Source organism: Pomacea canaliculata, linkage group LG7 (genome assembly GCF_003073045.1).
Source record: "Pomacea canaliculata isolate SZHN2017 linkage group LG7, ASM307304v1, whole genome shotgun sequence".
In the NCBI taxonomy this organism is placed as follows: domain Eukaryota; kingdom Metazoa; phylum Mollusca; class Gastropoda; order Architaenioglossa; family Ampullariidae; genus Pomacea; species Pomacea canaliculata.
The window spans coordinates 14,804,988-14,821,245 of NC_037596.1; the positions used below are offsets into that span (position 1 = coordinate 14,804,988).

General features: G+C 38.7%; 1 protein-coding gene across 1 annotated transcript; it reads right to left on the reverse strand.

Moving 5' to 3' along the window:
• Positions 1-625: 625 nt before the first annotated feature.
• Positions 626-14,938, reverse strand: LOC112568482 (ornithine decarboxylase-like). The gene is made up of 7 exons (XM_025245790.1): positions 14,720-14,938; positions 13,873-14,010; positions 13,381-13,546; positions 12,976-13,129; positions 3,325-3,452; positions 2,844-3,055; positions 626-923 (listed from the first exon to the last, which is right to left on the reverse strand). Exons 1-7 carry the CDS (start codon positions 14,923-14,925, stop codon positions 845-847), a joined length of 1,083 nt encoding a protein of 360 aa, XP_025101575.1. The 5' UTR covers positions 14,926-14,938; the 3' UTR covers positions 626-844.
• Positions 14,939-16,258: the final 1,320 nt, after the last annotated feature.

The following is a 16,258-nucleotide window of genomic DNA, read 5'->3' on the forward strand; positions in this document are numbered from 1 at the left end:
GTTTATCATTGGGTCACATTCATATAACTTGAGCAGGAAACTAGTAGTTAAATTGAACACAATCTCCCATTTTTTGAGACGGTGACTACAAGAAGTGACCTAACCTACCAGAAGAGCAGAAATTTTCTAAAATGCAAAATAAAGTACAAACTACAGTACAAAATACAATAACCCTACAACACAAAAGGCAAAAAACGAAATATTACAAAGTATTTAATAAAAATACAATACAAAGTTAAAATAATGTATTTATACTCACGAAGTAGTGGCTACTATAAAGAACATTTTTTACCTTGTTCGCAGGGTGAAATATATTACATATTATTTTCTTCAAAGTCCGACACACAAAAAGCCTATACAGAAATTTACTGGTACTTATCAAAGAGGTAAAGTACTTATGTAATCCACTCAAAAACAAGAGCTTCATCTAAACATGAATATAACAAAAAAGTATAATAGAGTGAGATACATTTTGGTAGATTTCTTTATCATCGAAACGAAAAACTCCAGTGAGATATTATAACTATAGCAAAGATTTTCCTTTTTAATCCAATCCCTAATCACTGAATTTAACTACCACTACACAACAAAAAGATAAAGATTTCTCCATAACAAATATAAGGTTTCTAGTAAACATCCAAAACAGTGACCGAGACATACATTTACAAAGCAAGCTTAGCTACGATTATTTCTTTTGTTTGAAGCGATTAATAATTTTACATATAGAAACTGGTTTCTCGAAAAAATATTTGTAATGGATATTTATACTGTGTGCGCTTACAGTGGTCATCTGTCTATGAATCCTTCACCTTCCCTTATTCACCTCCATTCAAATAAAGCTTGTTTATGCTTGTAAAAGCTTGAGTCCGTTAACTGAGACAGCCTGTGCGATGGGATGCTTCTTCTCTGGAAACACGCGCAACCTGTAAGTAACCAGTGAAGACTTTAGACACGCCATTATATTAGATATTCGGTCTAGACAGATCATCAACAACAACATCTGGAGACAATGAGTATAACAATGACAATGACAATTCTTTATTAACGAGAGGTAAAAAATAAGCAAGAAAATTTTTTTTTTCCATTTAGCCTTCACTCTTTACTGAGAAAAATAAGCTATGTAAATGAAGTAATTAGGAGAGAAAGACAAAATGTAAGGGATGCAGTTTAGGGGCGTATGCGAAGGTATTTCGCTAAGAAAAAAAGGTGGAAGCAGAAATAAACATCGGTTAAGGGGAGTTCACTCTAGCAAAATAAAAAAAAACGCAGACGACACTGGCTGACATGACAACTGAAGGAAGCTGGCGTGTGTTTAGAGAAGCTCAGAAGTCAGCGATTAAACAGTGATTCCTTGCCTAGACAAGGTAACATTCGATAACCTATTCGTTATTTATTTTATTCTACTCCAATGTTTTATTTAAGGCTTTGTCAACGATTTAATGTGTGGAGAAATCTCTGAATCGATAAGACGTGTATTGACTAAGTGAACAGAGTGTAGCGTGAATGACAAGGAAAAAGTATATATAGAGAATTATTACAGATAAATTTCTTGGGAATTATTTCAGGAGCTGTTGCAATCCAGGCGTGCAGGCCGTTGGTGAGAGGCACTAACACCGTTTGAGCTGATCAACTGTAGATCTAGTCATCGTCTCGTCACAAGGATTGTCTCCCCTGTCAGTCAACATGCCGGTTTCCAGCTGCTGTCAGTGCAGACTACGCAAGTGGTGTGTTATATATAGCCTTATCTGAATCATGTGGAATCTCCAAGTAGGTGTTTCCCCCAGCGGACTACCTTCAGCGAGAAATTCAGGGAGGAAGGATACTCCTCGAGGGTAAACAAAAAGTAAGGGGAAGTAACCTTCGTTTGGTGATTTCCTCTGCGTGTTGAACCCCAGAACTGTGAGTCACTTTAAATTATTAATTGCAAATGCAATAACCTACGGACCAAGTTAGGAGGGCGAAAATCTACGTTAAAGGAACGGAAAGTGAAGAAATTTTGGTTGAGACTTTGGTCTACAGGGCCTGGAACTTAGAACTTAAGAAGTTTGAATTACAGGAGTAATCTTTGTGTTTAAATGTTATTTGCGCACTTAAAGGGAAAATTTATATATCGGTTTTATATGTCGTTAATAGCAAGTTCTAGCAGACTGGAAGCTTGGCTACCTAGTAAAGTTACCCAAAAAAAGGTGACCTGACACAGTGCAGCAATTGGCGAGGGATTACGCTGTTTTTGGTTGAACCATTTGCAGAAACTATTTAATAAGAAAGGAAGAAACTAAGGCAACTTAAGAAGTATTAAGTCGGTATTAGACCAGGACAACTTTTAACATATGTACAGCTAACAAACTGACAGATATTTATTGTATGTGTGCCTTGACGCAGTGTGCTGAGGTTTGACACAAAGACTATAGTAAATTTCGGAGCATAGCCCAACTTTGAACCCTGCGGCATGTTTCCGGATTTGTCACATTCAGTTCAAATTGAATTTTCAATGAACTCCATGTTAAAGTGTTAACTGTTCACAGACAATTTGAAGCATTCAGATCTGTTGCTGAAGTACACACCCTTATCAAGGCGAAAACGAGACAAAATAATTACGATGCAGTTTTAGAGTGTGGCTTATTGATGAAAAAAAGAGAGATGTAAAAATCATGGTGGGTGCGGCTTATGTACAGGTGCGCGTAACAGACCAACATTTATGGTAATTAAATCTAAAATGAATAACAATCACAAATTCATCTAAACAAAGTCATCAGCTTGACAAAGTGTAAACATGATCAAAAGCAAAATAAATTAAAAACAAAACAAAGCATGCGATAAAGATCATAAGAACAGCATCTCACCAGATATCTTCAGCACAGTAAGGGAAAACCTCAGGTAAGGGCATGCCGTTGAAGCCGCAGTACAAGCTGATGGTGTAGTAACCCATGTTACGGACACACAGGTAGTCGCCGACTTTCATCTCAGGTAGGTCCACCTGGTCAAGGATCAAATCTATGCCGGCACACGTGGGTCCCCACAGGCTACATTTATACTTCTTGGGGTTTGTATGTGCCTGACAAGGTGAGATTAAGATCCATTCATCATTTTATTTATATATAGATATAATATGTCTGTGTGAAGCAGAAATATCAAATAGTGAGAGAACGGTGCACTATGGTGTGCGCTGAAGAATATATGCATAGATGCACACAAGTGATGTACTTTAAAAGATGTGCAATGAAGTCAGTAAATTTAGTTATGTAAAGTCACTCATATATAATTTTATATCACTTATATTGTCCGCTGTAACCGCAACGACGATACCCACGGCTCCAAACTCACATAAAGAGGCTCAACAGTCGGTTTTATTGTACGAAGTAAGGCAAACATCAGGAACGATCCAAAAACACCATCGTTCAGGAAATATCTGAATGTGTTGTGACAGCTCTCTACCATGGAGTTTTGTTGGTCTGCAAAACAGACAAAAAAAATAAGCGAAAAACTAAATGACTGAAGGAAAAATAAAAAAGAGAAGAAAAACAAAAGATCGATCGGATGTAAGAAATCAATACAAAGAATCAAAGAATACCTGGTGTGTCACGTGACTCGAGACGTTTCCCTATGACGTTGACGGCGAGGGTGAAGGCAGAAGCAACAAAGTATGTTCCTGGCTCGGCGATGAGGCGGATGTTTCTTTCTGGAGGGAAATACTTCTGTAGAGCCTCGTTCACGACCTCAGCTGTCTGTAAATTAAAAGAACTAATGACTAAAAAAAAAATGTATATTTGTCTAAGAAACATCGAATGAACGAACGTGCAATTGTCTGGTGTTTTGTATCACTTTAATCACGTTAACACACCAGAATAATAATAAGAAAATGCACTCACAATATCTATATATTACCTTGAACTACTCATGAAGTAGCTTGCTGGTACTATATGTGTCGAAGATTTCACTTTGACCTTACTTTGGTAACAAATTTAATTTTTTTTCTTACCCTTTCAAAGTGTTCTTCTTCGCCTGAGCACCCCAGGAATCCTCCACCGATATCAAGCAGATGGAAAGAGAAGCGAGCTCTTTTGCCATGTCGAAGGCTTTTGCTGCCATTGTGATTGCGGCTGAGTAGGGCCTCAGGCTCCAGCCACACCACTGCCGACGTTGAAGCTGTAAAGCAAAAGTGGGTATTATTTCTTCAGTCTATGATTCTGCTACCTTTCCTGTCTGTATGTTTGTCGTGATATGTGTATCTTATTTTTATATTTTTTCTCCCTTTCTTCACCCTTGTGTTTTTCACATCGTACCGTTATCAAGAATACTGCAACCCGTATGTGACGTCTTTTATCTGTCTAGCCGACATTCGTCCAACAGGCTGTCTGTCTTTTACTAGTCTCAAATACACATGTCTAGTTACCGGTAGTTTAACTGTATTGTATATGGATCAACTTCAGAGTCAAATACCTGATCACCTGTCTCCTAAGGACCGCTCACCAGATGCCAATGACGTTGAGTTGTAGCTGCTGTGCTTTCAAAAGCAGGTGTGGAACATCCTCCAGGTGACAGCCATATTTGTTGCCTATCTCCCGATGATGCTTGAATCCGGACTTGGGCAGAATTCGCAGTAGAAGACTTTGTCACATGACACAAAATACTTTAGTCATTAAACCCTGCAGACTATTTGGATCTCGAACAAGACAAGTCTGAATAGTGAGCCTGGTCAACCGCTTCATTTGTTTCTTTACTTCCGACGACAAGTATAAGTAGTCTTGCATAGTGGTTCCAGTAAAGGGATTAATGAATGAACAAATTTAAAACCCCAAACTCTACTTTTACTCATAAATATGCCCTGTCGCTTATACCAATTGTTTTACTTAGGGTATGTGTATAAGCTTGTTTATAGATGTGTGTATATATATGTGTATAAATGCGTATTTGTGTAGAAATATTTATAAATCTTAGATATTGTGTATAACTGCATCTATATGTGCATAATGAGTGTAAGTGTATTGATGTTTATGTCTTTATGCATATATGTGAATAAATATGTGTATTTGTGTACACGTGTGCTAGATATTGTATGTTTGCTCGAGTGCAGTATGGAGTGTTAAAGTGTGGTAGCATTTTCAGTGAAGCCACGTACTCTGTTTAGTATCGATGTACATTTGAGGAGGTTAGTGAGGTCACATGGAGTCTACTACTAACCGAGATCGTGGGAAAGCTTCTTGGATTTTCTGCAGCTCAACCTCGTTGTCAAAAGTCATAATCTCCACACCTTTAGAGTTAGCGAAATGGATGAAGGAGTTTTGTTTGCATGGATTGGCAAACACGATGCGGGAAGGTGCTACACCCATCGCGAGTACGAGGTCTATTTCTTTCTGGAAAAAAAATTATCATCATCATCTTCCTCGTCGTCGTCGTCGTCATCGATTTGTTACTTCTTTTAAATAAGCCACGAAACAACAAAAGATTGTTTTCAATCAATCGATCAATCAATCATAATATTACCTGGCTGGCGCAGTCAAAACCTGCTCCAAGATGCGCCAACAGCTTGACACAAAGTGAGAAGGGTTGCACTTGACGGCTTTGCAGACAGAGATAACAAGTTTGACTAATTTGTGCATGTTGTATGGACAACATAGTCATAATACAACACAAGCACAACAAGGCTACTGCAAAATAAACTAATGAATCCTAGTTTTTTTTTTTAAGTTGTGACTTGTAGCTTTTGCCTATAACTGTTTATTTCAATCAGTCTTTTGGAGACGAAGTTTTGTTCAAAAATGTGCAAGCAAAAAGTTTCTTTAATGAACTTTATCCTGTGATGTGCTAAAACTAAAAGATCGTGTATTGACACAATGTTGTGTTACATGTGTTTAAAGCCGAAATCGAGCAAACGGAAATAAGCTGACTGTTACCATAGAAAGGTTCTACCCGGGGTAGCAGTCTCAGCCATTTCTCGTACTTTCCCACCACGTCACCGAGGTCAAAGACATAAAACGCATCTTCTTTTTTCTGTAACACAGGTCAGAGTGTTATCAATTGTTCGCAAATATACTTAACTTGAAACATTTTTAGACAGGCAGCAGTTTCATGACTTTTATATTTCACATGTTTAAGTCTTAGCAAAGCAGATTTAAATAGCAACCAAAAATATACAGGAAGAACCCCCCAGAGATTATCAATGTCTCAGATAGTCAAATAAACCTTAGTTTTAAACATCGAATTTTACGAATAGGTGCTTAAATAAATATTAGAAATATACATCACTAGATGTACTGATTAAGCAATAATAACGATTAACCAGCAAGGCAGCTTTTTGTGACAGTCGAGTATTTAGTGCGTTTGATCTCTAAGCAGAAGTTCTGGTATTCGATCGAAGCTCGTTTTGTCCGGTAACGATAACAAATCTTATCTGTATGCATTCTGTTTTTTTTTTCGCAAAAATTTGACGGGACACATGACTTCTTCATGTATTTCAACCCATGCGAGGGGGACTTATATGAGGTCAAATTATACTGGTATCTAAAATAGCTAACTTTAACGTTTACCTATAAAAATTGGATTAAGAAGTAAAATTTCTGCAACTGTAAGTACAAGACCCTCTTACCATTTAGTTAGCTGAGTTTCGTCGTAACTGTTACTCACCTACACAGTTCCCTCCTCCTTCCCCTTACTCGTGGTCAGTTTTCACCTTTAAGGAGAAAACACACAAATATTGTGACAATAATTCTTGTTCCTGTCTCACCTGCTGTGACATCTCCTCAGCCTTTGCCCGCAGCACCTCCGTGGTTGGCAGTGTATATGTGACCACTAGCTATATCCATAATGTAGGTGTGACCGCTAGCTGTATACACCAGATATATGTGACCGCTAGGTTTAGCATGAAGTGTGATTAAATAATTCTTGTTCTTGTCTCACCTGCTCTGACATCTCCTCAGCTTTTGCCCGCAGCACCTCCGTGGTTGGCAGTGTGTGACCAGGGACCAGCTTCACCTTGTAGGTATTTCTGGCCTGACATAGTCTCTCGTCGGGCCTGTCACCCAGGGTAACCCAGTCCATGGCACTTCTCTACAGGTGTACGACAGGTGTGACTACGTCTGTCTGCAACACCTTTAAGAACACCTCGTCACCTCACTACGACTTCATTATTGAGTGCATTCATTATCACCTTGATAGTTATAATTTTGAGACATATTCATAATGTGTGCTTGCCTGGATGCTTTTGTGTATGCGTGATAGAGAAAGGAGGAGGAGGTGTATAGAGTGAAATAGACGTGTGTGTCTGTGTGAGTGTGTGTGTGTGTGAGAGAGAGAGGGAGAGAAAAGACTAGTCCAGTCTCAGCTGCTTTATGCCACAACTCATTTGTTTTTTCTAGCAGTGCATATTACATCAACAAAATTAATTCCATAACACCTATCAGAAATATTAGTGGAATTCTCTTTTCCCGTTGCTAAAATTAGCGGAAACCTTAGACATTAAACACGTTATGATCCTAATTCTGAAGCTAGGTGTGATCGTTAATTAGAAATTACGGAGGAAAAGAAAAGGAATAAATTGTTAAAGATTATAAAACTAACAAAACACGTTAAGCCAGCAACAACAGAACAGCTGCGTTTGACTAACCAAACGTACATACTAACGAAATCTCTTTGTGAACAATTAGTCTTTTTGTTTTAGTAAACTACTCTCACCTGTACAAAAAAAGTGCGAATTAGTCGTATAGTAGCTCTGCTTGAATGTTTCACTGTTAAGTATGAAGAAAGCTTACTCAAAATGTAGCGAGGATTCTCGAATACTACTACTACTAATAATAATAATGAGTACTTACAATGTGTAGAGCAAGATATATCGTACTCTATGACCATTGAGTGAACACCTTAGTAGAGAAAATGAGAAAATTCCTGTGGTAATGTGAAGCCTATCTTTGAGCAGGTCTGCACACGGAAGACTGAGTAACACTGAAAGAAACTGAAATCTGTGCATTAGATATGCCTCACCTGACGACGAAAGTGAAATGACATCAGCATAATGTAGATATTAGATAACGATACTAGCAATCTGCAAATTGTGTGTTTAGAGGGTCGGTGTGTGTGTGTGTGGAGGGTCTGCGCGTGCTGGATATATTTGTATGTGCATGTGTCTGATGTATGAACAGGCAATAACAAGAGACACCACACTTATATATGATCCGAGTCCAGTTTCGCGAACTAGACAGATGAATAGGGCGCAGTCACTGAGGGAGCTGCGAATCAATGGAATGCTGTTTTATTTTTAAAGATAAATAATGTTAGGAAAAATATTATTTTCATAGAGTGACATTTTGAGGGCACTTTCCTCTTCTTTTAGGTTAACTTAATCACTCTAGTTTTTCTTTACCTGTATTGCAGGTAAGCCCCATCAGTCGAGGGCACAGTGACCAGCTAACAAGCAGGAAGTAGAAGTGGACGAGTTTCAGGACGCAGGGAGTTGCAACACCTTTTTGAACATGTCATGACGTCACTGTTAGTGCGTCACTGAGGGCAATCATCACCTTGATAGATACAATTTGGACAATAATACGTGCCTGTGTGTGTGCAACCAGAGTGACAATATAATATTAAACAAGACAATTGACCAGCTTTGAACTGGAATATCTGTTCTCACGCACCTGGTCAACAAAACTGCCCTAGATATATCTGTTGCGATGCGTCTTTGCTGTCTCCGGCAACAGCAGGGCGTTAATGAATTAACTTCTCCAGTTGGTGCATGCGGCGACTGTCCCCAGGTTTCCGTTTCCCCCATGGTGTGTCTCCGTGGTCGCTGGCAGCACGCGGTAGTAACCTCATGCGTGGCACCTGTAGCCTGGTTTCCTGTTGCCCTGGTCTCCGTCATGCTAGTTGTCCAGTGGCTCTTCACAGTTTTCTCACCTTACCGGCGTTTAATGGTTCTGCTTTCCGGTGCTCTTACTCGGCACTCAACTACCGGCCAGCACCGAGGTGCTTACTCCTTGACAAGCCAGGCCCCATGCTGTACTCTGACCGTGACAGCCACAATTGACTAACGATTCGAGTACTCCACCAATACACACGTGTGTGTCTGCTGGAAGGGGTATCGCAAGGGTATCTCTCCTGGTTTGTATTAGTGCATGTGAGAGAGAGAGAGGGAGAAAAGATGATCAACAACGAGAAACCGCTGTTATACTAGAAATTCTCAACAGTTTGAGAAATTGTCAGTATTTCGCGCGTTTTCAGCGAGTAAAGACCATGCGGGCTTTATAGAGATTTTTAAAAAGTCTCACCACATTGTTTCATAAGTTATTTGCATATAATTTTCCCAGGATAGAGAGGAGAAGCAAGTCGATACACGCTCCACTGAAATTTAAAATGCTTCGGATTCACTAAAGTCAAAACCAACCAACCAAACCAACAACCAACCAACCAACCAACCAACCAACCAGCCAGCCAGCCAGCCAGCCAGCCAGCCAGCCAGCCAACCCAACCAACCAACCAACCAACCAACCAACCAACCAACCAACCAAGCAAGCAAGCAAGTAAGTTACAATGCTGAGAAAACCAACAAAGACACGATCAGTTCACCATACATCTTTAGCACTATAGAGAAACACTTCCAAATGTGACATTATCTGTAGGAGACTCTGCATAAATGAAAACGGTATTTATTATCGGGTCACATTCATATAACTTGAGCATGAAACTAGTAGTTAAATTGAACACAATCTCCCATTTTTTGAGACGGTGACTAAAAGAAGTGATCTAACCTACAAGAAGAGCAGTAATTTGCGAACTAAAATGCAAAATAAAGTACAAATTACAATACAAAATACAATAACCTTACAATACAAAAGGCAACCCCCCCCCCGAAATATTACGAAGTATATAATAAAAATACAATACAAAGTTAAAATAATGTATTTATACTCACGAAGTAGTGGCTACTATAATATCATCGAAACGAAAAACTCCAGTCAGATATTATAACTATAGCAAAGATTTTCCTTTTTAATCCAATCCCTAATCACTGAATTTAACTACCACTACACAACAAAAAGATAAAGATTTCTCCATAACAAATATAAGGTCTCTAATAAACATCCAAAACAGTGACCGAGACATACATTTACAATGCAAGCTTAGCTACGATTATTTCTTTTGTTTGAAGCGATTAATAATTTTACATATAGAAACTGGTTCTCGAAAAAAATATTTGTAATGGATATTTATACTGTGTGCGCTTACAGTGGTCATCTGTCTATGAATCCTTCACCTTCCCTTATTCACCTCCATTCAAATAAAGCTTGTTTATGCTTGTAAAAGCTTGAGTCAGTTAACTGAGACAGCCTGTGCGATGGGAATCTTCTTCTCTGGAAACACGCGCAACCTGTAAGTAACCAGTGAAGACTTTAGACACGCCATTATATTAGATATTCGGTCTAGATAGATCATCAACAACAACATCTGGAGACAATGACTATAACAATGAACATGACAATTCTTTATTAACGAGAGGTAAAAAATAAGCAAGAAAATGTTTTTTTTTTTCCATTTTGCCTTCACTCTTTACTGAGAAAAATAAGCTAAGTAAATGAAGTAATTAGGAGAGAAAGACAAAATGTAAGGGATGCAGTTTAGTGGCGTATGCGAAGGTATGTCGCTAAGAAAAAAATGCGGAAGCAGAAATAAACATCGGTTAAGGGGAGTTCACTCTAGCAAAATAAAAAAACGCAGACGACACTGGCTGACATGACAACTGAAGGAAGCTGACGTGTGTTTAGAGAAGCTCAGAAGTCAGCGATTAAACAGTGATTCCTTGCCTAGACAAGGTAGCATTGGTTAACCTATTCGTTATTTATTTTATTCTACTTCAATGTTTTATTTAAGGCTTTGTCAACGATTTCATGTGTGGAGAAATCTCTGAATCGATAAGACGTATAGTTGACTAAGTGAACAGAGTGTAGCGCGAACGACAAGGAAAAAGTATGTATAGAGAATTATTACAGATAAATTTCTTGGGAATTATTTCAGGAGCTGTTGCAATCCAGGCGTGCAGGCCGTTGGTGAGAGGCACTAACACCGTTTGAGCTGATCAAATGCAGATCTAGTCATCGTCTCGTCACAAGGATTGTCTCCCCTGTCAGTCAACATGCCGGTTTCCAGCTGCTGTCAGTGCAGACTACGCAAGTGGTCAGTTATAACCTTATCGGAATCATGTGGAATCTCCAAGTAGGTGTTTCCCCCAGCGGACTACCTTCAGCGAGAAATTCACGGAGGAAGGATACTCCTCCGGGGTAAACAAAACGTAAGGGGAAGTAACCTTCGTTTGGTGATTTCCTCCGCGTGTTGAACCCCCGAGCTGTGAGTCACTTTAAATTATTAATTGCAAATGCAATAACCTACGGACCAAGTTAGGAGGGCGAAAATCAACGTTAAAGGAACGGAAAGTGAAGAAATTTTGGTTGAGACTTTGGTCTACAGGGCCTGGAACTTAGAACTTAAGAAGTTTGAATTACAGGATTAATCTTTGTGTTTAAATGTTATTTGCGCACTTAAAGGAAAAATTTATATATCGGTTTTATATGTCGTTAATAGCAAGTTCTAGCAGTCTGGAAGCTTGGCTACCTAGTAAAGTTACCCAAAAAAGGTGACCTGACACAGTGCAGCAATTGGCGAGGGATTACGCTGTTTTTGGTTGAACCATCTGCAGAAACTATTTAATAAGAAAGGAAGAAACTAAGGAAACTTAAGAAGTATTAAGTCGGTATTAGACCAGGACAACTTTTAACATATCTACAGCTAACAAACTGACAGATATTTATTGTATGTGGAACGACAGTCAGTGCCTGTTCCTAAGTCTGTGTGCCTTGACGCAGTGTGCTGAGGTTTGACACAAAGACTATCGTAAATTTCGGAGCATATTCAATGAACTCCATGTTAAAGTGTTAACTGTTCACAGACAATTTGAAGCATCCAGATTAGTTGCTGAAGTACACACCCTTATCAAGGCGAAAACGAGACAAAATAATTACGATGCAGTTTTACAGTGTGGCTTATTGATGAAAAAGAAAAGAGATGTAAAAATCATAGTGGGTGCGGCTTATGTACAGGTGCGCTTAACAGACCAACATTTATGTTAATTAAATCTAAAATGAATAACAATCACGAATTCATCTAAACAAAGTCATTAGCTTGACAAAGTGTAAACATGATCAAAAGCAAAATAAATTAAAAACAAAACAAAGCATGCGATAAAGATCATAAGAACAGCATCTCACCAGATATCTTCAGCACAGTAAGGGAAAACCTCTGGCATAGGCATGCCGTTAAAGCCGTTGTACATGGTGGTGGTGTAGTAACCCATGTTACGGACACACAGGTAGTCACCGACTTTCATCTCAGGTAGGTCCACCTGGTCAAAGATTAAATCTATGCCGGCACACGTGGGCCCCCACAGGCTGCATTTATACTTCTTGGGGTTTGTTTGTGCCTGGCAAGGTGAGATTTAGGTCCATTCATCATTATATATATATAGATATAATATGTCTGTGTGAAGTAGAAATAAAAAATAGTGAGAGAACGGTGCACTTATGGTGTGCTCTGAAGAATATATGCATAGATGCACACAAGTGATGTACTTTAAAAGATGTGCAATGAAGTCAGTAAATTTAGTTGTGTAAAGTCACTCATATATAATTTTATATCACTTATATTGTCCGCTGTAACCGCAAGGACGATACGCACGGCTCCAAACTCACATGAAGAGGCTCTGCAGTCAGCTTTACTGTACGAAGGAAGGCAAAGATCAGGAACGACCCAAAAACACCATCGTTCAGGAAATATCTAAATGTTTTGTTACAGCTTTCTACCATGTGGTTTTGTTGGTCTGCAAAACAGAAAAAATAAGCAAAAAAATAAATAAATGAAGGAAAAATAAAAAAAAGAGAAGAAAAAAGAAAGATCGATCGGATGTAAGAAATCAATCAATACAAAGAATCAGCATACCTGGTGTGTCACGTGACTCGACACGTTTCCCTATGACGTTGACGGCGAGGGTGAATGCAGAAGCAACAAAGTATGTTCCTGGCTCGGCGATGAGGCGGATGTTTCTTTCTGGAGGGAAGTACTTTTGTAGAGCCTCGTTCACGACCTTAGCCGTCTGTAAATTAAAAGAACTAATGACTGAAAAAAATGTATATTTGTCTAAGAAACATCGAATGAACAAACGTGCAATTGTCTGGTGTTTCGTATCACTTTAATCACGCTAACACACAAGAATAATAATGAGAAAATGCACTCACAATATCTAGATATAACCTTGAACTACTCATGAAGTAGCTTGCTGGTACTATATGTGTAGAAGACTTCACTTTGACCTTGCTTTGGTAACAAATTTAATTTTTTTCTTACCCTTTCAAAGTGTTCTTCTTCGCCTGAGCTTCCCAGGAATCCTCCACCGATATCAAGCAGATGGAAAGAGAAGCCGAGCTCTTTTGCCATGTCAAAGGCTTTTGCTGCCATTGTGATTGCGGCTGAGTAGGCCTCAGGCTCCAGCACACCACTGCCGACGTTGAAGCTGTAAAGCAAAAGTGGGTATTATTTCTTCAGTCTATGATTCTGCTACCTTTCCTGTCTGTATGTTTGTCGTGATATGTGTATCTTATTTTTATATTTTTTTTCTCCCTTTCTTCACCCTTGTGTTTTTCACATCGTACCGTTATCAAAAATACTGGAACCCGTATGTGAAGTCTTTTATCTGTCTAGCCGACATTCGTCCAACAGGCTGTCTGTCTTTTACTAGTTTCAAATACACATGTCTAGTGTCCGGTAGTTTAACTGTATTGTATATGGATCAACTTCAGAGTCACATAGCTGATCACCTCTCTCCTAAGGACGGCTCACCTGATGCCAATGACGTTGAGTTGTAGTTGCTGTGCTTTCAGAAGTAGGTGTGGAACATCCTCCAGGTGACAGCCATATTTGTTGCCTAGCTCTGAATGCGTCTTGAATCCGGACTTGGGCAGAATTCGCAGTAGAAGACTTTGTCACATGACACAAAATACTTTAGTCATTAAACCCTGCAGACTATTTGGATCTCAAACTAAAATAAACTATGATGAAATCAACCATATACAAAATGAAAATTGGTCAACGTGAACGTAAGATCGGGTAGCTACCTTTATCCAGAGAGTTCTATGGCATAGAAAAATAAACCGACACGGACATGACGACCACCACTCAAGACAAGTCTGAATAGTGAGCCCGGTCAACCGCTTCATTTGTTTCTTTACTTCCGACGACAAGTATAAGTAGGCTTGCATAGTGGTTCCAGTAAAGAGGTTAATGAATGAACAAATTTAAAAACCCAAACTCTACTTTTACTCATAAATATGCCCTGTCGCTTATACCAATTGTTTTAGGGTATATGTATGAGCTTGTTTATAGATGTGTGTGAATATATGTGTATAAATGCGTATTTGTGTAGAAATATGTATAAATCTTAGATATTGTGTATAACTGCATCTATATGTGCATAATGAGTGTAAGTGTATTGATGTTTATGTCTTTATGCATATATGTGAATAAATATGTGTATTTGAGTACACATGTGCTAGATTTTGTATGTTTGCTCGTGTGCAGTGTGAAGTGTGTGAAAGTGTGGTAGCATTTTCAGTGAAGCCACGTACTCTGTTTAGTATCGATGTACATTTGAGGAGGTTAGTGAGGTCACAGGGAGTCTATTACTAACCGACATCGTGGGAAAGCTTCTTTGATTTTCTGCAGCTCAGCCTCGTTGTCAAAAGTCATCATCTCCACACCTTTAGAGTTGGCGAAATGGATGAAGGAGTTTTGTTTGCATGGATTGGCAAACACGATATGGGAAGGTGCAACACCCATCGCAAGAACGAGGTCTATTTCAGCCTGGAAAAAAACAATCATTTTCATCATCATCATCGTCGTCGTCGTCGTCGTCATCGTCATCGATATGTTACTTCTTTCAAATCAGCCACGAAACAACAACAGATTGTTTTCAATCAATCGATCAATAAATCATAATATTACCTGGCTGGCGCAGTCAAAACCTGCTCCAAGATGCGCCAACAGCTTGACCACAAGTGGAGAAGGGTTGCACTTGACGGCTTTGCAGACAGAGATAACAAGTTTGACTAATTTGTGCATGTTGTATGGACAACATAGTCATAATACAACACAAGCACAACAAGGCTACTGCAAAATAAACTAATGAATCTTATTTTTTTTTTTTAAAAAGTTGTGACTTGTAGCTTTTGCCTATAACTGTTTACTTCAATCAGTCTTTTGGAGACGAAGTTTTGTTAAAAAATGTGCAAGCAAAAAGTTTCTTTAATGAACTTTATCCTGTGATGTGCTAAAACTAAAAGATCGAGTATTGACACAATGCTGTGTTACATATGTTTAAAGCCGAAAGTGAGCAAACGGAAATAAGCTGACTGTTACCATAGAAAGGTTGTACCCGGGGTATCAGTCTCAGCCATTTCTCGTACTTTCCCACCACGTCACCGAGGTCAAAGACATAAAACGCATCTTCTTTTTTCTGTGACACAGGTCAGAGTGTTATCAATTTTACGCAAATATACTTAACTTGAAACATTTTTAGACAGGCAGCAGTTTCATAACTTTTATATTTTACATGCTTAAGTCTTAGCAAAGCAGATTTAAATAGCAACCAAAAATATACAGGAAAAAACCCCCAGAGATTATCAATGTCACAGATAGTCAAATAAACCTTAGTTTTAAACATCGAATTTTACGAATAGGTGCTTAAATAAATATTAGAAATATACATCGCTAGATGTACTGATTAAGCAATAATAAAGATTAACCAGCAAGGCAGCTTTTTGTGACAGTCGAGTATTTAGTGCGTTTGATCTCTAAGCAGAAGTTCTGGAATTCGATCGAAGCTCGTTTTGTCCGGTAACGATAACAATCCTTCTCTGTATGCGTTCTTTCTTTCTTTTTTTTGCAAAAATTTGACGGGACACATGACTTCTGCATGTATTTCAACCCTGCAGGGGGACTTATACGAGGTCAAATTATACTGGTATCTAAAATAGCTAACTTTTACATTTACCTATAAAATTGCATTAAGAAGCAAAATTTCTGCAACTGTAAGTACAAGACCCTCTTACCTTTTAGGTAGCTGAGTTTCGTCATAACTGTTACTCATCTATACAGTTCCCTCCTCCTTCCCCTAACTCACGGTCAGTTTTCACCTTTAAGGAGAAAACACACAAATATTGTGACGATG

What these genes read in the sequence shown, in the direction of transcription:
- LOC112568482 (XM_025245790.1), bottom strand. Translation starts at nt 14,925, where the DNA reads ATGATGATGATGAAAATGATTGTTTTTTTCCAGGCTGAAATAGACCTC. An exon ending in CTCAACGTCATTGGCATCAG is followed by an intron (nt 13,547 to 13,872) that starts GTGAGCCGTCCT and finishes TTTGCTTTACAG; the next exon opens with CTTCAACGTCGGCAGTGGTG. An exon ending in CGAGTCACGTGACACACCAG is followed by an intron (nt 3,453 to 12,975) that starts GTATGCTGATTC and finishes TCTGTTTTGCAG; the next exon opens with ACCAACAAAACTCCATGGTA.